The 21,660-nt window shown below is 36.1% G+C and overlaps 1 protein-coding gene across 8 annotated transcripts in view; it reads right to left on the reverse strand.

The window, feature by feature from the left end:
* Positions 1 to 19,536, reverse strand: part of grik1a (glutamate receptor, ionotropic, kainate 1a) — a 90,300-nt gene extending 70,764 nt beyond the window's left edge. For 4 of the 8 annotated variants that reach the window (XM_015341945.2, XM_015341946.2, XM_015341944.2 and 1 more), the window contains exon 1: positions 18,602 to 19,536. In XM_015341945.2, the coding sequence (XP_015197431.2) occupies positions 18,602 to 18,725 (124 nt within the window). In that variant the 5' untranslated portion in view covers positions 18,726 to 19,536. The remainder of the gene's footprint in view (positions 1 to 18,601) is intronic. The other 4 variants (XM_015341948.2, XM_015341943.2, XM_015341949.2 and 1 more) reach the window with 3 other exon arrangements.
* Positions 19,537 to 21,660: the final 2,124 nt, after the last annotated feature.

The raw sequence follows: 21,660 nt of genomic DNA on the forward strand, positions 1-21,660 counted from the left end.
CCCCTGAAACGGTGTCCATTTTTCTTATTTAGCTGACATTGCTTTCTTCTGGTGTATATGTTTTCAAAGGCAGTTAAATTCTAATTTGTTTTTGTTTTATGCAGCAAACCAAAACATTATGAACCCTGAATTACCTGTTGCTCTGTGAGCCATGTGATTCACAAGGTTTTAAAAAATGTCATGCACAGACCAATCTCAATCTCCCAGTAACATCCCCTTCAACTAAGATTGTGAGAAGGGAAATGGTAATGTAATGGACCTGCACATTTTACTGGTTCCAAAAATGTTACTACAGGTACACAGGACCTGGGGGGGTGTTCCACAAAGCATGTTTAACTAATTTCCTCAAATTATCCAGTTAAATTTAACATGATAACCTGGTTCAGATAAACTCCTTTTTAATGAAGACGAACTCAGTTTCAAGTTATCCATTTAAAGTAACTCAGGGTTAAACTATCTGACTAACTGCACATTCATGCCACACTTCAGTAGGAAAGGAGAGTTGAGAATCGAATCCTTCATCTGCACCAGCAAAACCACAGTGAAAAAACATACTTCTTAATCCAGTGGCTCCTAAAGGAAAACTATGAGGATAAAAACATTTGTAATAGCAAAAAGCTATACTGTAGCCACTGCAAAAGCCAGGGAAGACAAAAATGTCTGGATGTTTTAGACAAGACTTTTATTTTTTAACTGTACATTGATGCTGTGAATTGATTTTCTGTTAAAAAATGAGCCTTGTTTGGCCCTCTGGGGGCTTTAGTGAGGATGTCTGTGTAGTCCAGAAAAACTGTTATATTAGGAAATGCTGCAAGAAATGTGTAGAACAGATGCTACATGTACAGTGGGTAGAATTAATATGAGAGTATTACCAGCTATATAATGAAACCCCTATTTGATTGTACTCACTACTGTACAGTATGGCAGGGAAATGTAATGAACGCACGCAAAATTTGTTTAAATGCAAACACCATTTTCCTTATTGCATGACACACTGTAGTTTTAATGAAGAACTGCAAGTTGCCAACATAGTTGTCATCAACTTTGTCAGTACCAGTCACAAGGAATTATAGCCCTATGGGCAGAGTTTGCGTCTCTTTTAACACTCATCCATGACAAGCTGTATTAACAATGTAAGGGCTTAAGAGAATAAAGTGTAAAGTATACTCTGCTGAACAGGTATCTTTCAAATAAAAATGATCAGCGAACTGTAAAGTACGGACAACGTTTATTCTCTCCACAAAGTTCTAATGTCAAATACATTCCTGAAGAAAGGTGACCTTGTTTTTTGCAGCTTTATCTCTATTCTTAAACTGCTCCAGCACAGGTTAAGTTTAACTCAAGAATAGACAATATGTTACTATAGATACTTAACTGGATGTAATTCAATCCTGCTTCATGAAATGGAAAATCTGTCAACATGTTTAAAAAGTTGTCTTGCTTTGTGAAACAGCCCCCTGGCTTAAGTTGGTCTGAAAACATAAGAAGGGTATAAACAAGTAACCATTCAGCCCACCTAATGCTTTTGATTACTATTTAATCTGAGGATGTTGACCAGCCATTTCTTAAAAAGAAACTGGGTATCAGCTTTAAGTACTGTACATAGTTTGGTAACTTACTCCAGTCCCGCACAACCCTTTGTGTATAGAAATGCCTCTTGTATATCTCACTTATTTGGAGTGGGCTCTAATATTTTTCCATTCCAGGATCAGCAGATTGTTCCCTGTTCTGACTAGGAACAATGATGGTAATGTCTCATCTACCACAGAGCAACAAAAGACTGCCTGCCAAAAAGAAAGTCTATTAATTTGACTGGGGGTGTCAAAATATTTTGGCCAGTGAGTGGCCAATTTAGACAGGAATGGTTGAGCTTTTATAGTCATAACTCCAGAGAAAATCCCATATCTTAAGGTCAAGTTTTTTAATGGATGGAGGAGTGAGGTCACAGTCAGGTTCCAGTCCTGCTTTAATTGAAAATAATTGTTTCTAAGACATGATTTAAATAAAGGCTTAGAGCATGAGCTATTAATACATTACTAACAATACCCATAGAAAAGTGACGACTAAATCAAAGTACTCCTGCCAATTTCTAATTCCAAACGTTTTATCAGTAGCAGCTTTCTGAGATGTCTTGTGTACACGGTCTTGTGTACCGAGACCAGCCATATACTGTATGTTTATGTTAAGATTTCCCTTCAGTGGTAAAATTAGATATGAATATTCAATACTTAAACGGGCACAGTTAAGACATTAAATATACATATACATATTGTATACAGTACAGTTTGCATACGGTAATATGTTTATGTTACACGATTAAAAAATAAATAAATAAAACTGGAAGGTCCAGCACCACCATTATGTTTATATGGTTGTTTTTGTTGGTTGGTTGTTATTATGGTTATTAATAATACGATCTATAGTTGAAATCTGAGCCTAAATAAAAAGAAAAAGCAAGTGATTAGGTTTATGAGCAATCTAATTACTTATTCATTTAAAACGCTATATAAAATAAAGTTTATTATTAATTTGCTGGACAGAGCGGTGAACATTATTATGCATAAGACAAAGATAACTATCCTGATCAGTTTAGAAATCTGTGTACGCTGTAAGGTTTTTACTTCTTAAACTTTTAAAATACACGTTTTGAATAGAAAGAAATCCTCTTCCTGGTACAGTGTGTATAGCAAACCAGCATGTCTTTTTTCTCCAATCAGAGGGGTGTCAGATAGTGTCAGCCAATCACCATTCTGCGTTGGGTAGCAACGGGTGACTGTTCTCAGGCGGAAGATGTAAACAGCTTAATGTTCGTGTTAAATAATTTTTTTTTAATTCAATTAAACGGGCACAGTTAAGACATTAAATATACATATACATACTGTATACAGTACAGTTTGCATACGGTAATATGTTTATGTTACGCGATTAAAAAATAAATAAATAAAAATGAAAAGTCCAGCACCAGCTGGATTCGAACACACGACCTGCCAGTTGGTAGTCACGCACCTAGACCAGTAGGCTACAAGACAGCTCGCATGATCAGGCAGGCGAAACAGCCCTACACAGCCCTGCCGCAGTACACGGATATAATCATACCGTTATTAAATTCTTTAGATACGCGATTCCATATTATATTCCCTTTTAATCAAATTCTAAAAGTATGCTTGTTGACTCCGGTATCACGTTAGTTAAAGACTTCGAAGCTTACAATGTTTAGGGAGAAATGGAATACCGGTGTGTATTTTTCCTTGTGATATTTTAAGCTCTAGTTGAATGATAGGTGTCGCATTTTAAATCATTTTCGTAGCTAGAAATTATGAAACGCCCTGTTAAAAGCAAGGAAGTTTTTATGTCCGTTGAAGTAAAACAAAATGCCTGACAAAGTATGGCTTGGACAGATTCCAAGTGCTTGTACAAATGTGCTAAAGAAATTATACTTTGAGTATACAGCTTGTCCAAAGTCATCCATTATTAATACTATTAGTAATATCTTCAGTAAAGGCTTTGATGCATACATATTTCTGATAAAGGTAGGTTGTGTACTTTTGTCCAACTGAGCAATCTTGCTTTCATAAAATATACCAACATTTTAATGACTGATGATTAACATGCTGTAATACACAGTTCAAAATTAAAGGCTCAAATGCTGTACATGAGAGGTTAAGCTCCCCCTGGAGGTTTTACAAGGCGACGCCGGATAGTTAGTCACGTGACACACGTGAAATGCGTGATACCGCGTGATACCGTGACACACCCACCGGGGTATGCCGCGAAATACCTCACCCATTTTGAATGGCTGCATCTGTAGTTTTGTAGGTCAAGTGTTTGACTGTTACCTAATATTAGATCTTTATTCTAAACTCAAAAGAAAAGGGGAGTAATATCCATGTATGTGTTATTGCTTTTGCTACAAATCAGAATGGCACCCAAACATCTCACCAAGACGAGCAGAACTAAATAGTGGTAAAACATAGTTCTGACATAAAGAAATACTGTAGGAATATGTTATAATCTTGTCCTTTAAGAATTTCAGTGCCTTCTGGTATTTTAATTGATCTGGAAACAACTCCTGCAATTTGCAACTCCTGTTCTTTAGAGACTTTGCAGTAAAACGTGATTTAGTGATTTGTTTGCAGAAAGCTGTATGTTTAACTTGGGGTTGATAGAGCAGGGATCAGAGGCCCAATATAAATAAGCTGTCTCAGAAGCAATGAGCATACATACAGTTTATCTACCATGGCAGAAATGGTCTGACTTCCAATTAAATGAATAAAAAATAACAACACTGCAGCATTTTGTTATTTTGGCAACATTTCTATAGTGTAATAACAGACATTTTTTTAATGGGCTAGCTATGTCCATATAATTAATTAACCATGGGTAGTTTACCCTAAGGGATAGTGGTTACTTTTTCTATTTGAGATGGCAGATTTCTTCTATATATTCTAACATTTTCTATTTTAACAGAACTTTACCAGATTGTGAATAACCTGTAATTGAATTCTAATAAAGATAAACTACATCTATTAACTAATGTCAGACTGTTCTCATCTAAAAATGATTTATCAATGCATACGTGTACTGTATCTGCATAAATGAGTGTTAGAAAAGCTTGTCTTTTATGCTTATAAAAAGCATCACTTGCTGTGTTAACTAACGTATTACCTAATAAATAAGTGCCCTTATCATTTGCAGCATAAGTGCATTAACATTCATTTCTGAAATGTGCTCTAATAATGAAAATTACAAAACATACAGCAACACTGTTACAGAATTCCACTCTGAATATATAAACAACTTCGTACTCATAAGTGCAAAGATATTTCAAAACAGTTCATGGAAGTCTGATAATTTTGAGTATTTTAATAGCGTTTGGTCTCTGTAGACTTAGTTGGTTTCATACTGTACTCCATAGACTTTCACAGCAAATGGAATGACTATAATCTCATATGCACTCAAGAATAACAACAACATCCATGCAAATTGTATCAATTATATTTAAATCTACTGGAAGTATCAGCTCCCTATAAATGCTTGCACTCATTATTTTCTCCCACAGAGTTTTATTACTACACTTAATATCCTTGGTCTTAGATGAGGAATTGATCAGAACAGTTCAGCATGTCTGGCCTTCCATAAATTTCACTGACAGTACTTGGAGGTTGGTTTTTAAAAATTAAAACACATGTGGTTGGAAGGAACAGTTAGTAGAGCACTTACTGTATTTCACATTTGTATTTAGAAACATTAAAGGAACAATAATGTCTAATTATGAATTTGCCGTCATAATTAAACATATTAAGTCAGAATATGCTGTTATAAACAACAGTATAAACAACAGTTATAAAGAATAGTAAAGTACAAGTTTTACTTGTCAAAGCTATGAACAACAGAAAAGCATACTAAAAGCATAATATGTGGACACATTCTATATGTAATGTTTTAAAAGAAGAACATTATGCAAATAAATCTGTCACAAAAACTTCACATTGAGTAGCATCAATTGTACTTTTGCCATCTGTGCTGTACCAGCGCTCAATCATTCAGGCAGGAGCAGGAGAAATGCTAAGGAAAGCTTACAGTATGCTCCAGATGTCCTCCACAGCAATTATCAGCAGTAAAGGGCTATGATGTTTAAAAAGACAGAAGTAACTTCAGAGGTTCAAAATTAGCATTTAACTAACCAGGGTAAGAAATCTCTGAAAATGAACACCACAAAAAGGAAATTACAAGAGACTAACAAAGGGTTTCAATTAAGTAAAGTTCAACAAAAATGCCTACATTCACACCTGTAAATCTGGGTGATGTGAAAGCATCAATAATTTGCAATCAGTCTGGAATCTGTATTATGCAAGAGAAGCATACTTAAAACATAAAATCAAGCATGCCTACGCAAACTAAAAAAAGACAATGATAGTTCGTGCCCTTGCTTAAATGAAATATTACTCGAATTTAACTTTTTTAACCATTAGAGCTTAACAGTTAGCATTACTGCCTTGCAACACTGGGGGAATGAGCTCAATTCCAAACCTTGCGTCTGTGCCTGTCTCCCTTGAGATTAACTAGCATCCCATCCAGGGTTTATCCTCCCATGTGCCCATTACTTGGAGACAAGTAATGGGCCTGTGGCCCTGAATTGGATGAAGCGGTTAGAAAATGGATGGGTGGTTTTAAACAAAAGGAGGTGAGCCTGCTCATCTGGTAGCTAATTGAATCTAAAACTTTATCCTGCCATTTCTTGAAGGAGCCTAGAACTTCGGCCTGTAAGCCTGTTCCACATTCCCACAACTCTTTGTGTAAAGACGCATTTCCCATTGTCCATCCTATATGAATTCCCCTTTTAGTTTCCAGTTGTGACCCCATGTTACTGTTAAGCTCTGATGTAACATGATATAACCATCCCCTGGGATGGTATTATCTGTACTTCTCAACATTCATTTTAAATACCTGTAAATGTTTATAACGTTATTTTTAAGAAGTAGAACAGATATGAAGAGATGTACTAAAATGTGAAGGCTTAAACCTGACAGAAAACTGACATTTCAATCAATGGTATTCATTTTGCAAACAACAGCAAGAGACAAGAGAAAGGTCAGTCTTCACGGAAATGCAAGGAAGTTGATAAAATCAAATTCTCGTTTATAGAAATTATATGACTCCAGTTTTTTAGTGTTACTGAGTAGTTCAGAAGTCTGGTAATTAATTAATTAATTGCTTACACTTATATAGCGCTTTTTCTGGACACTCCACTCAGAGCGCTTTACAGGTAATGGGGACTCCCCTCCACCACCACCAATGTGCAGCATCCACCTGGATGATGCGACGGCAGCCATAGTGCGCCAGAACGCTCACCACACATCAGCTAGCAGTGGGGAGGAGAGCAGAGTAATGAAGCCAATTCACAGAGGTAAGCTCATAATGAATGTGATAGAGGGTTAGACAAAACAGAGTATTCAGTTTGACTCACCTAGCCGACGGAATGGCATCCTAGGAGAGGAGATAGTCCGCTGCCCACTCCCCTCTTGTTATTGCAAAAAAATGAGCTAGGGAGCTGCTACAATATTGCAGATGGGTTGGGATGAGCAGTGAAAGTGAGATACATGAAGGGAAGTCCCAGGTGTAAGACTTAGAAACATAAGCCAGCAGAAAGGGGAGAGATTAGTATTTAACTTTCCTCCCCGACTTCTGTTATAAACTCCAGTTATTGATGTCATAGCTCAGAAGATAAATCACTGTTAGCCACAGTTATCCTGTTAGTACACAAGACGTATTATCTTTGTATAATCGTAAATTAAATATTTTCTTTTAATACAGCTCATACATAGTATAACATAATGATTAATATGAACCTTTAAAGGGCAATGGCAATCCTATTTGAAAATCAATGTAATATTTTTCACACTATTTTAATAATTCTGTTCTGAAAAGGTATGCTCTCAGATTTTAACGATTTGAAGTTATTTTGTTTTCCTCCCAGCTCTGCAGCCACATTATATGGCAGACCAGATACATATTGCAATTTTAAACCACAGGTGTTACGAGTATCTAATCTGGAAAAACATCTCCCTGCAGAGGGCATGATAAATCTAACACTTAAAATTGGCAAATAAAATGTTATTCAACTTGCAAACTCACTTGCTTTTGAGGCTGATTCCTTGGATCTTCAAGAAACATCCTTAGATCACTGACGGACTAACAAGCAATCAACAATTGCCTGATGCGTGCAATAATAGTGCAACATAATTTCAGAATACACCTGCCTATAAGGTAGCGAATTTCAAATGAAGGGGTGAATACTTTTGCAGGGCCCTATACATGTTGTTAACATAGTCATCATCTTGAGCCTTTATTGATCTGCTGCAAGATGAAGTCCTACCCAAGATTTATCCAAGAACTTGGATACCACTTCCATATACCTTCATCTTGGTCACTTTGGACTCTTATTATTCAGTCCAGTCTTCCCTTGGTCCACCAATAATGTGCAATTACCACTGCAGAGTCTCAAACATCCAGTGCTAAACAACTGATTGAGATACAGTAGCATTCCACAGAGACATGATGAGAAACCAGAAGTAGCCAGAGTAATCCAAAGATTACTTTTATCACAGACTCCAAGATGCGACAGGCAGGGAAGTATTCAACAATAAACACAGCAATGAAAATGGCACTGACACTAATGAAAGATAAGAAAATGTATTTCTGAACAGCTGAAAAAAGATGAATAGCCTTATATAATTATTTATAATGAAGTAATTGTTTTTTTAAGAAATATACAGTGATAAAGTCAGTTGAGTAATTCTGTAATATTTCTCTATTTCAATATATTGTCTGCGTTGACTTCAATTCTAAGAGGCATTACTACCACATAAAATGAGCCCTGGATCTTACAGCATGTTCTACCTCATAATAAGATATATTATGCAGTAATTACAATTTAACTTTTACAGAATAATGAACTAGGTTCGTTTTCATATCTTATGATCTTTAAATACATGTGATTGGGACTATTTGTAGCTGTTTATCTGAAGTCACTAAAAAAAGAGTAAACTATTATGTCCATCGATCTATTTTCTAACAAGTTAATCCAATACAGGGTTGTGGTGCAGCCGGAGCCTATCCCAGCAAGATACACCCTGGATGAGATGGCTGTCCATCATAGGGCAGACAGAGACAGGCACACACTCACACCAAGGCCAGACTCCCCAGAAGCCAATTCACCTACCAGTAGATCTTTATTAACATAATCACTACAAATAAAAACTAATATATAGTCACTACCAGCTCAGGAAAAGCCTTAGTCCTTTACATATTGCCTCTGGTCTCTCATCCATTTCAGGTCCCCTTTACAGGGGCCAGAGCAGGGAATTGTGCTGGTGACATATCATTAAGTATCATTAGGTGCTTCCTGTTAAAAGCAATTCCTTTCTAGTGCTGGGAACTGATGTTGAATAATCCGTTGCACTTTCAGGTTACTTGAGCAAAATCATAACTAGTTACAGTTACTTACTCTGAGAAATTTTAACAAAAAATAGAAGAATGTGTCAGTTTCAAGGAGAGGAGGGTGAAATACTAAGATAGCACAAGCAAACACCAGATTCTTCCACCACAAAAAATGTGCCTGCAAGTCCAAGAGCCTTATCCACATAACCCAAAGCAAAAGAAAGGAAGACCTAGAGGAAGAAGTAATGTTATCACAATGACTGACTACACATTATGAGCACTGAATATTTCAAATATTTCAAATTTCCCTATGTGTCATTCAGCCTATAAGTACTATGCTACATAAACAGCATCAAGGCAGCACTACAAACACTTCCTTCAAAAGCTTTTTTCATAAATAAAAGGTGACATAACAGTAGCATTTAATCACATAGAAAAAACAGTCTAAAAAGCAATGGTTACATTCACCATTTGCCGGCAGTTCTAATCAAATTACATTTCACTTCAACTAGTTGCTCTCCTATTCATAAAAAAACGTTTGGCATTCATTTGTAGTATTGTGAGATTCTTCTTTGTTTGTTGGGGTCTTTGTCGATTTGAAAGTTGTCCAATGCACACTAAGGCTCACAGGGTACTCCAATGTTAAGTGGTTTATTGAAATGCAGTTTACAAAGTGAAAAGGCAAAAAAGTCAAACGTACAATTAAAGTGGGTTATTTTGCATTATCTGCCTAAAATATACAGATGTATTTACAAGCAGTTATTCCAGTTATTTTCAATATACTTTACACTATTCTTTCCAGTTTGATTTATAAGTTAGATTTAATTGTTCTAAGAATCAGAAAAGGGGGTTCAGCATTTATTATAACATTAAAGTGCCAACACAGCATTCCAAGTGTGCTGACAAAACTTTCACTGTTAGATGCAAGATCATGCTGGTGGCTACTAGTTATCAAGAGGCTCCTTGATCAAGCCCTGGATCTACCACTGTCTAACTGTTTCTTACCCTGGCTTTGATTACAGGCCTGCGGAGTAGCAAAAGTGAGGATCTATTTTAAGTGACCATGCAAGCACATTGATGCTTTGCAGATGCTTTGTTCAATCTCTAAATCACTAAATCACTACAGATGAAAGCATCTGACAAGTGACTTATTTTTAGATGCTTTCATTATTACATTCAAAAAGTCTAGGAATATATTAATTCATGGTAGCTATACCTTATAATGACTACTGTGCTGCAATAATTCTGATTTAATCTGGCCCTAAAACGTAAAAGCTTTGTTGGTTTACTCAAGCTTAATTATTTCAATATAACACGCTTTGCTAGGAGTTTTGTCATGCTGTGATCATTGTATGCTTTTATGCAAATTTGGCCTCTCAAAACCTGTGTGTAAAAACAAAAAAGATTTTTTAAATTTAGTGTTTTCAAAGAAACAGACAAACACAAAAGCTTTTGAGTTTCAATTGGACAACATAGTTTTTGTTTCCTGAATACATCTGGGTAAATCTGATGGATTTTGGGCTGCTGATGACATAAATAACCATGGAATTTCATCATCACGCAGTGTTTTTGTTATTTCAAGTCATAACTTAGGCCTATTAAAATGTTGCTGCCAATGTATGCTAGAAAGTTTTCCAGACAATCCTGGGTATGCTATGCCATTGCACCCAGTGCAGGTCACAAAACACTAGAGTGGGAATGCATCTTGTGGTGATCTGAAAGTAGTGGCGCTGCTACTAGGAATGCAGCTCGGATACACCAAGTACTGTTGTTTCATTTGTGAGTGGAATAGTCATGCTAACGATTCTCATGACACTAAAAAGGACTGGCCACTCCACAAGCATTTGGTTTCAGGCCAGGAGAGTGTGGCACATAAACCACTTGTTGATCCGACAAAGATATTTTTATCATCTCTCCACATCAAGCTTGGACTCATGCAAAATTTTGTGAAGGCAATGAACAAGAATGTGGAGGATTTCAATATTTCCACTGTGTTTTTAAGAATAAGTGATGCCAAGAATAAGGAAGACATTTTCGTTGGTCCATAAATCAAATAGGTCATCAGTGACAGACAGTTTGAAGAACTTGTAGTGGGGCCCGAGAAAGTAATATGGAAGTCATTCAAGGATGTTGTTGAAAACTTTCGTGGCAACTACAGAGTGCCAAACAATGTCCAATATCACTAAAGATTAATTTTCTTCATTCACATTTGGACTTCTTCCCTTGGTGCAGTCAGTGATGAGCATGGTGAAAGGTCTCACTAGGACATCGCGACACTGAAAACAGGTATTAGGGCAACTGGAATCCATCGATGCTGGCCAATTATTGTTGCATACTGATCAGAGAAGCATCAGATACTGAGTACAAATGAAAATCATCCACAAAACATTTTTAGCTCAGCTAAACTCGTGCAAGGGCTCAGCACCATTATGTGATTAAACGCATTATATTGTATCAACGTTAATTTCTTTTTTCTCAATAATCCTACGTGATACAAACAGTCTAAAATTATACAGTATTTGTCTTCAACTTCAAGAGGTCTATCATAATCACCAAAAACTTCTGGGGAAACAACACTTTTGAAAGAAATTGTAGTCCAGTGTTACTATAAAGATTTAGTTACATCTTTTAGCTATGCAGATGTCCGTCTGTAATGTGCTACACTTGAAGGATTTGTTGCTGATTTTCTTTGCCTTACATCATTCTAAAAACATCAGAAACTGGTCCCACATTTAATCCATATTACTCCTGCTAGAAAGAAATCAAAGTTTACTGGCTTTTAAATTAATGAAACAAAAATCTGGAGGGCAAATCACTTAGAACCAGATAGCTAATGAATGCTGCTGAACAAGATGTTTTTAACAATATAAGCATTTTAGCACCTTAAATCATCAGCATCACTCCTGCTTTCACTGAAAATACAACAAAGCACACATTCAACTTTTTTGCTGTATTTACTATTCTAGAAGAAGAGAATCCAATGTTCTTCCCTCCACCCCACCTGAAGTTTATACCAAAGCTCACAGTTTGAGCAAGCTTTTCCCAACCTTTTCTTTCAAATTAGTTTAACTGTAAAGATTCAGCTCTGTGCTTAATGCAGCTGTCTTTTGGTAACAGTCTCTCAGTTGGCCAAGGGGGCATACTGTCAGCTCTAAAATATAACTAGGGTTCAGGGACAAATCTGGTGATGCCAGCAGAATCTGTGGGGCACCTCTGCTAAACCCTGAACTGGATTCTGCTTGATGAGTTCAGTCTACCGTGGTGATTTTAGTCAACAATTCATAATGTGGTTTACAGTCCTCTGAGATTATCACATCTATTACTGGAGTACCTTATCTCAGAATTGAACAAAAGCCTCATTAAACTCTTCCTTCTGCACGACGATCCCCTTTCAAACAATAAAGCATCTTTGCAAAGCTACCACATACAGTACTCATGTTGTATATTATGGTGAAATTTGAACAAAGGGGTCCAAGGACAAGCTGAGGTTACAGAATTCAATGTCTGAATGAAGAAAACAAGCAGCCCTACACAATACTAAATACTGCTAGGACTTAAAAGGCCTACAGTTACTGCTTTAAAGATGACAAAAGGATCAATAAATTAAGTCAATATGCTATTAGCAACCAGATGAGTAAGGCCAGAAGAATAGTCTCCTGTTTGTAATATTTTCTTGTGTTCTCCAAGACTAGAGTTCCAAATTTTTTAACACTCTTCTGTGCTAGAGTGAAATGAAATATTTAAGGAATTTTGAAACACAGCACTGTTTCAAGGGTTTGTAAGAAGCAATGGAAATATATATTTTTCAGTTAAAGCACTTAAGAGGAGGAGCAGCAAGATCTGCATTAGCAATCCCCCTGCCCAAAAAACAAACCAAGCCAGAAATTTCAGTTAGTAAAGATCAACAGCTTTCATCACAGAACAAGCAGATAAAACGTTGGTAATTCTTTTAATAAGACTTTTATCATATGGTAGTTCACCAGTTCCCTCAGTTCTCCTCACTGATTTACAGCATTTAATTCTTGATTTCAGTTCTGCGCAATACTGTAGGTCCTTTCAACATGCTGCTCACTGTTCTGGGTTTCTCCCCCACTCAAGATCACCTTCAGCCTCCACCAACAATGAAGCATTGTAGCATCTTTTCCAAATAATGCTGGAAAGGATATGGTTCAGCTATATTATAACAAGTGCTTTATAAATATTTTGATATTGTTAATTTAATAAAGTAATTTGATTATATGAGACACTGATTTATAGCATTGTAGCAAGGTCACGTATTATGTATAGTTTGTGGAAGATGTTCTTTGAGAACATTAAATATACGTTATTAAGTTGTCACTGTGCAGTGAGGTGGCACAGTGGTTATCATTGCTGCCTCTCAGCTCTGGGGCCCTGGGTGCAATTTCTGGGGTGCTCTTTACATGCATTTCTTCCAGGCACTCTGGTTTCCTCCCACAATCCAAAGGCTTGGACATAGGTTAATGACTTCTGTAAATTGACCCTGATGTGAGTGTGAGCATGTTTGTGTCTATGTGAGCCCGGCGATGCACTGGCACCTCGTCAAAGGTGTATCCTGCCTTGCTGGGCTAGGCTCCAGCTTCCCCCAAGACCCTTCTGGATAAAACGGTTTAAAAACCGGAAGGATAATTAAAAACACTTCCTAAGTAAATGTCCAAATATAAATACAAGTAATTGTATATATACTGTAACTGCATATAAATGCAACTCTTTCACAAACTTTAGACTGAAGACTTATCTGTTTAGTCAGGCTTAATTAATTAGTCTACCTCTTCCCCTTTTTCCACATTTTTTTTCTTCATCTTAATTTCTGTTAAATGATATTTTGATTTTTGGGGGGCTGTTTAGTTTTATCCTGTAAAGTGCCCCAGACACTACGTATACACAGTATGCACCACGTATCAGAAATGCTATAGCACTGTGCTTCTGGCATGGCAATTTTTTATGTGATGAAAGACAGCAAGTGTTAGCCACAGCACAGTAAATATGGTCTTTCTATCTTACTACAGATATTAATCTTTTTGTTTTTTGGTTTGTTTTTTGTATTCTTAAGTTTACAGCTTCATAGTTTTGGAAGGAATTAAAACAAGAAGCCTAGACTTTTAGGGAAGACATCTAGCACATCACTACATGTGTACAAGAATTTAAAAACATCAGTACAAATAAGAAGTTAAAATGGCACCAATTTTACTAACACATATCACTCTCCTGGAAAGAATTGATAGGCACTCTTCCACAGCCAAAAAAAAAGTCTTATCCAAAATTGCCTTTTATAAATATAGTATTATAACAGTCTTAGAATGACTTTTAGTGTTAGAATTTAAATGCCATTAACATGTTTCCTGTAGCCATGCTGGAAAACAAGAAACAAGTACTTTCATTAAAGTTCAGATAGTCAGGCTACAAGAGATGTGTCATCCAAAGTGTTTCACTTCTGAGGGATCTAAATTTCATGTCAAGCAGAGCCAAAATTGGTCAGGCAGATAATATTGCTGGTGTTCTGTGTTACACAAATCCATAAGAAAAAGTGTGCTTAGGCTCCAAGTCTGTCCTTGGGCCACGGTCACCAGAATGATTTATTTTTAACAACTAAAGTGGAAAAAGGTTACTTTATTCAGTTACACATGGGTTACAATTCCCCTTACTCTCTGCAAAATCAGAGATAAGGAGAGATTTTCAAAACTAATATTACATCACAGTCAATACTTTATTTTCTGCACAGGAATATACTGAAAATTACTCAAAACCCTTATCTACATGACTCTAATGAAGAAGAGCTAGTTTAGTACATCTGCCTAACAAGCCGCAAGTTAAAACTGACCACAATGTGTCCCTTTCATATTGTGTGTTACAGAACTTTAAAGCAACTAATTAAAGCTTTGATGCTTTAATTAGAAGGAATATCCCTTGCTGTAATTAATATTTCATAAATATTGCAGGGTATACCAATACAGAAGTTATGCAATAGGGTTAAGGTGTGGTCTTTCTTAATTCTACACTTTTCTAACTGAGTCAGGAACAGGGGAATCTTGTAATGTACTTTAATATGAATAATGAACTCAAGATAATCTTTTGTCCAGCAATATGATAATCACAATTCAACAGGTAATTACTTTGGTGGGCAAATATCAAAATTAAATGGATTGCAAGGTTAAGATAAAAAGGCAAAGTAAATATTAAGACAGTTAAAAGCATAACACTTATAAAAGTGATGTTATGTTGTATAATTGTATAATGCATTAGTAAGGCTTGATTTTGAATACTGTGTACAATTTTGATCACCACATGATAAAGTTTTTACAGCTCTGAAATTAGTGCAGAGAAGACAACAGGATACGTTCTCAGACTAAGGGGAATGTCCTCAGATGAGAGGCTGAAAGAATTGAACCTGTTCAGTTTGGAATGGAGAAGATGATGAGGGGACCTGTTACAAGAATTCAACATCCTCAAAGGCTCTGACAATGTGAACCCAGTGGACTTCTTCAGAGTGAACACTGAAACATGACAAAGGTGACAAATGGAAACTATGTAGAAGTGCATTAAGAACCAAGAAGAAAGAGGAACTTCTTTATCCAAAGTAATGTGGGAATGTGAAACAAGCTACCAAGCCAGGTTGTTGAAGCCATAACATGGCTTCTTTAATTAAACTGAAGAATGAGATCCTGGATCAATTAACTACTTAAATAAAATCAAGATGGACTTTATAGTCTCTTCTGATTTGTATTAATTCTCATTGTCTTAAGGCACCACATTAGTTGTGAGTTATTTCTTTTTGACTGCTTTTCAGAAATATAAAAAAATACTTCAGACTGCGTTTAAAAGCTCTCTTGGAAAATGCTGTCTTGATTAAAGCTCTATAAATGTATTAAAATGCATGTGATAATTAAATTTAAAACAAATAGGATGAGAATTTTGCCAGTAGATTTTGATGTAGGTTTCTCTGTCCAAATCTGGGGTGAATCCTAAATGCATTTGCATATATATTCAACAATTGATTAGGAGGTGTCTAAACAATATGAAATGTATTACTTGGAGACTTCATATCCTACAGCCACAATTACAATCTTAGTATCCTGGTACTGAGTCCTCCAGCCATGTCTTTTACCAAAGAGGTTATTTACAATGTCTGTGAAATTAGGGCTCATTAGTATGTAAGGGTAGTGTGGCTTTGCTGAAGCTGAGCAAAGTGCCAACTTATACAATGAAAGACTTGTCTCACAGCAGATGATCCTTATTTTCACCCATCATTACGTTCTGGACTTTTGCCGGGTGTATAGGATTTTTACTTTTTCGTCCAGATGAGACTGAGACCAGCATACTCATTCAACTTATGATCAGAAATATTTCTGAGACTCAGACCACCAGAAAAAAATCTTTCCCCACAGTCGAAGCACCACCCAACTGTGTTGCTGCTCTTGAGACCACTTTATGAGATCTCGGTTTCATTTATTGGATATTAAAAGCATTATTGTTTTTTATTTAATATAAATGTTTCCTAACTAACTTACGTTTCAATCGGTGAATGGCATACATGAAAATACAGGATATCAGCCAACCCAGGTCTCACGATGTGAAGGACCGAGTAACTAAGATGCAAACTTTAAAAAGCATCTCATGGGAACAGAGTGAAGTGACAGCAATTTACCTGTCACTAACCAAACAACAGATCACAAATATCAATACTGTCCCAGTGGGAATTTAGAAAAGTACTAATAAAGACCGTCCTAGATAGAAAATAAATATTTTAACCAGCTTGGAATCTTAGTGTCAGTCTAGATTAGAGAGGAAAGGACTATGTGCAGCCTACATCAGGAGCTGTCTGTAAAAATAATCACTGTCAGTGTTTGGATGGGATTTCGGGTTCTGCTTAAGTGCAATCTTTGAGGAAGGGAGTCAAATCAAGCCTTTCTGAGTAAAGAAGATTAGTGTTGGTTGTTTAAACTGCTTGGGGGAAAGATTTACCATTATTACCAGCAAGGATGATGGAAATTGTCAGTAATCAAAAATCAGTGGCGGCAATGTCCTCACTGAGAAAATGGAAAATGTTAATTGAAGTCCAAGCCATATGGGGCAGCTTATGAGTATTCAATAGAAGTCATAAGGAAACAAAGATTAGAAGACACTAAAGAGGGGAGGAGGGGGGTGGTGGAATGATTACAAAATTAAGGACAGATAAGGACATAACAGTCCAAAGAGAATGAAAGACAATGGCTAAATACAGAGCTTTAGGAAGCACGATGTTTCAATATCTATCGGTTGTGTTTTCGTGTTTTTATTTCACCTTCTTTAAAACCTTCACTTCAGATTTTTTCAATCACTAACAAGGAAGAGCATTAAAAAGCTTTTTAGAGCCCCAACAGCAGGCTCTGTGTCATACTGTAAATGGATACACATTTTGCAACAAAATACACACAGCTACAAAACTCCTAGACAAGCAAGAATTCAATGCTCAAGAACTGCTTTGTTAAAAAGGAGTTAAAGGCCTGCAGTTTAGAAGATAGTGAAGAATTAAAATTTGACCAATTACAAAAGTACAAATTCCACAAATAAATTCTGTTATACACACTTTGTGTTAACATACAGTATGTGTGCATTCTTGTGGAGTTCAATGAAGTCAAACAGGTAGGAATAGAAATGTGTTCTTAGATACAGACTAATAGTTGGTATTTTAAATAAAAAAGGAACTTTTTAGTGTTTTCTAGGGCAGACAAACTGTGGTTTCACACAAACGTTCTTTATCCATTCAATAGCCTAACATTTGACTTATCAGGTTTTTTTTTTTCAATTTATTTTGAAGGCTATGGAGTGAATAATCGTGTAATACTGACAATGAATAACTATTATAATAAATCTAAGACTTTGATCTATGCTCTAGAATGAAATTAAATTTGAAAGCTTTAATACGTTACCTATTAATCCGTTATCGATGACACTACCAAACATTATCAAGATATGTACTGTATATGGGATAGCATGTTTTATAGAATTGTACACTGATTTATATAAAATAGAAAACTGAAATTATCCCTCATTTTGTATAATGTTCTAAAATGAACAACTTTTTTTAGGCAACTAAAATGTAGTATTTTGCACTGAATACGTGGGGTCAAGTCTGTATATTATTTAGAAAATGTCTCTATTATAATAAGTTCAATATTTGTCTAATTTTAATAATTTTTTATCATTTGTTTTTTATAGGAGTAATATCATGCAACCGAGATAGAAAAATACATATTTCTTGAGCCATGCAAAACGGTATTTTTTTCACGAGAATAAACTGACACCATACAAGTAACGTTTTAACAAGGCTATAGACGCACTTTGAAATGTTAAAACATGTATAAGATGTAATTTAATTAGAATTATTCTACAATATATGCATATTTTTAATTATTTACCTCTGTAACAATTTGTCACCAGGAATGTAATCAGTTTTATCCTTGCCTGAAGACGGATTTTCACTGCTGTGAGTTTTTCAACCAATAGCAAAAAAAAAGAGTTGGTCCATTTAAGAAACTGCTATCAACAATGCAAATTGTTGCAAATTGACAATATAACTATTAAACAAAACACTGCTTTAAAAAAAGAAGAGCCGATTTATACACAATGAAACAATTGCAACAGTAAAACCTGTGCGACTTACCGATTCTGAGGACCTGCTGCGAACTCAAATAAAACTCTGCCATTAAGTAAACCAGCGAAAATAACAGTCCCTTTCTCGTCTCCATTGTGAACAAGCTGGAGTCGAAATTAGCTTTAATCTCCATTTCCTTTAAATTAAAGCGGATACTTTCGTCAGTCCTTGTTATAGTACTCCTTTAAAATTGGGCATCCTTCCCCCATCATTCTTTCTACTTTCGCGTTCTGCTCTGAAAAAAACTCACTCGCTATAGATGATAAACTCACAGTGAGCTCCGCTTCTCCATTCTTTACCCCATCAGTGCTAACAAATGAACATTTTGTATCTTCAAGACGTCCCAGAAATGCATGTATTTTGTTTAGGTCTTTCGATACATATCGGAGTTACAACACCGAACTGCAATGTCCTACCCTTGCATACACTTTAACAAGAACACAATCTGCAGAGTCTACAGCCTGCGGATTAACCTCAAATCTGGCAGCATTCACCCTCAACAACTTCTTTACGATGGAACACCGAGGAATGATTAAATCTTCGTTCGAGTCCTGATGAAAAAGCAGATCTAATCTCCATAATAGCCAGTGACGCTCTCTCGGAAGATTAAGTACCTCTTCAGTTCGGCTTTTCTGCGCTGTTAGAAACCATGTTCTTTTTTCTTTTAGGTTCGCTGTAAAATTGCTTTGTTTTAATTAGGCATGCGTATAATATCCAGAAATGCTTTCTGATTATTCCTGCAATCCCATCGGTACTGTAACAATTGGAAAAAAGCACCGCATTGTTCAGCTACCACCTGTCAAGCGAATTCTCTGACAACTGTGCCATCGAAATTTCAGCGCTTTTGCAAATCGCGTGTTAGTTACTTGCTTGGAAGCGCTATGTGAAAATCTTTTCAAATAAAACAGGCCATCTGCCTTTTTAAATGTGGTCTCTGTGTAAAGCTTTGAAAATTATAAGAACTGTAAATGACACTGGCCTTTATACTCCCTATGTGTCCTTCATACTCGATTCGTCATCTTTGTAACGCTGTCACATTGAACAAGCTGAAAAACGTTATTAGTCTAATAAACGAAACTGTATTAATAGCAATATAAATTATGTTTATGCTCTTCGTGTAGGGGTACACCCATAGGCCACAGTAAGTCTTCGGGCTTTTTCTTTACAAAAAATAAGTTTTAGATGTGGCCTGCTAGAAATGCGTTCCTGTGAGGATGCTTGGTGATTTACCACTATATTGGTGTAATAGGCGATAATAAAACCTACTAGATCTTTATATAATGAGCTTATGTGTTTTATTTGATAAATCTTTGTAAGAATTCTCATTTAATTGCTTTGTGTAATTTTTTTTTTCGGGTACAAAGGAGTTGATCTAATCTGTTTCAGCTGAGAGGTAGACTGAGTGTAGTGTAAGATGTATTCAAAACACATCTCTACAGAAAAGTGATATTCCACAAAGAGCGCTCTTTTGGTACAACACTACTAACAACGTCGTTAGGAGTGAAAAAGCTTTCCGTGGCTTTTATGAAAGCTAAAAGCAACTCTTGATATTTATCATGTCCAGCTGTGACTGACTGGATGCTTTTAAAGGCACGATATACACTATAATATTAAACTATTGTTGAATGTTGCCTGCTTGGTCAACTTTGGGGACAATGGAGAAAAGATTAACAAAATTGTTCAACTAAAGATTTGGTCTATTTCGTCATTGACAGTTAATGAAATCAACAGATCTTTGTTGCCATCTGCTGGGTAGAACAGACATGCATAACAAATCAATTGTAGTTAAAAGAAATAAAATATAGTAATATAGAATCTTAATCGTCACCTTCGTTAAGAAGCACAGTGAGTCACGCTGGCATTGTCCTCTTACAAGAAAGCCCTTTAAGAAACTCCTTTTCTGTAACCTCCTGAAGAGCCACAGGTTTCTCGGATTCTAAACCCTTATCTCAGCCGATAATTGTCTTATTAACTCAATGATTTCAATTTTAACGTATGCCTAAGACTAGGCCCACGAGCAGGAAGATACAATTTAGCTTGTAAACTTATATATTACAGACAACTTCACAAACGATGGATGACATCATTTTATGGTTGTTTTTTTAAGCATCGACATACAATGTATCTTCACAATAATCTGTCCAGTTAGCAGTTTAAGGGTGTAGTTTCTCACAATGTCTTACAGTGTAGTGTCTCATTTTGTATTATTATTATTACATGATAATTGGGGAGAACCAGGACCAGACACTTCGGGCCAGTTATTATGTACAGTTCCAGGTGAAGGTCACCTTCTTCAAATCGTAAATGTCCCACACCAACACACCCATTCTGCCCCGAACAGTTCTGGAAGAAATAAACACTGACCTGATATAAAATGTATAGTACAGTACCTCACCGATAAGAAGGGCTCTTATCGATAAGGGGCTCTGTTCATCGCTTGCTTCAGACCTGGGAAAGTGGTAATAAATAATAATATTATTTCTGTGCTATAAAACATCTTCGAGACCAAAGTGAGACTTTGAGGCTTAAATAAACCCTTTCAATGACATCGATTAAATTGGGATGTTAAGACAAATAGTTTCTGCAATTCACAACAGACAGCAGTGTCCATTGAAATTCGATTCCAATGCATTAGTATGTCCCGTCCAGGGAATATATCTAATCCAATGCCGACAGAGGCGGGAAGTGTTATTTATCATTTAAAAACGGTGATACACGTATGAGGATATATCCAAGAGCACTCTAAACCCCTTTAACAGATTAAAAACCCATACAAAACTAAATATATTATACTGTATACAACATTATAATATACGCACATTATATTCTGCGTCTATTCGGAAATATCACTTTAGGCTGTATAATTAGATCGATGTTGCAATTGTTGCTAATTAAGCGTCCAGAACTGGGCTGAAGGGAGCCTTTGTTTAAACGTTTGAATAAGTCTTTGATTGTCCCTTTCATTGTCTGCACACGACCAATCCTAATGGCGAGTCCACGGACTACAGAGTAACCCAACCAGCAGGAAACGTTTCGCATTTAATAATTCTAAAAATAAACAGGGTTGC

This window comes from Lepisosteus oculatus, chromosome 5 (assembly GCF_040954835.1).
Source record: "Lepisosteus oculatus isolate fLepOcu1 chromosome 5, fLepOcu1.hap2, whole genome shotgun sequence".
NCBI lineage: Eukaryota > Metazoa > Chordata > Actinopteri > Semionotiformes > Lepisosteidae > Lepisosteus > Lepisosteus oculatus.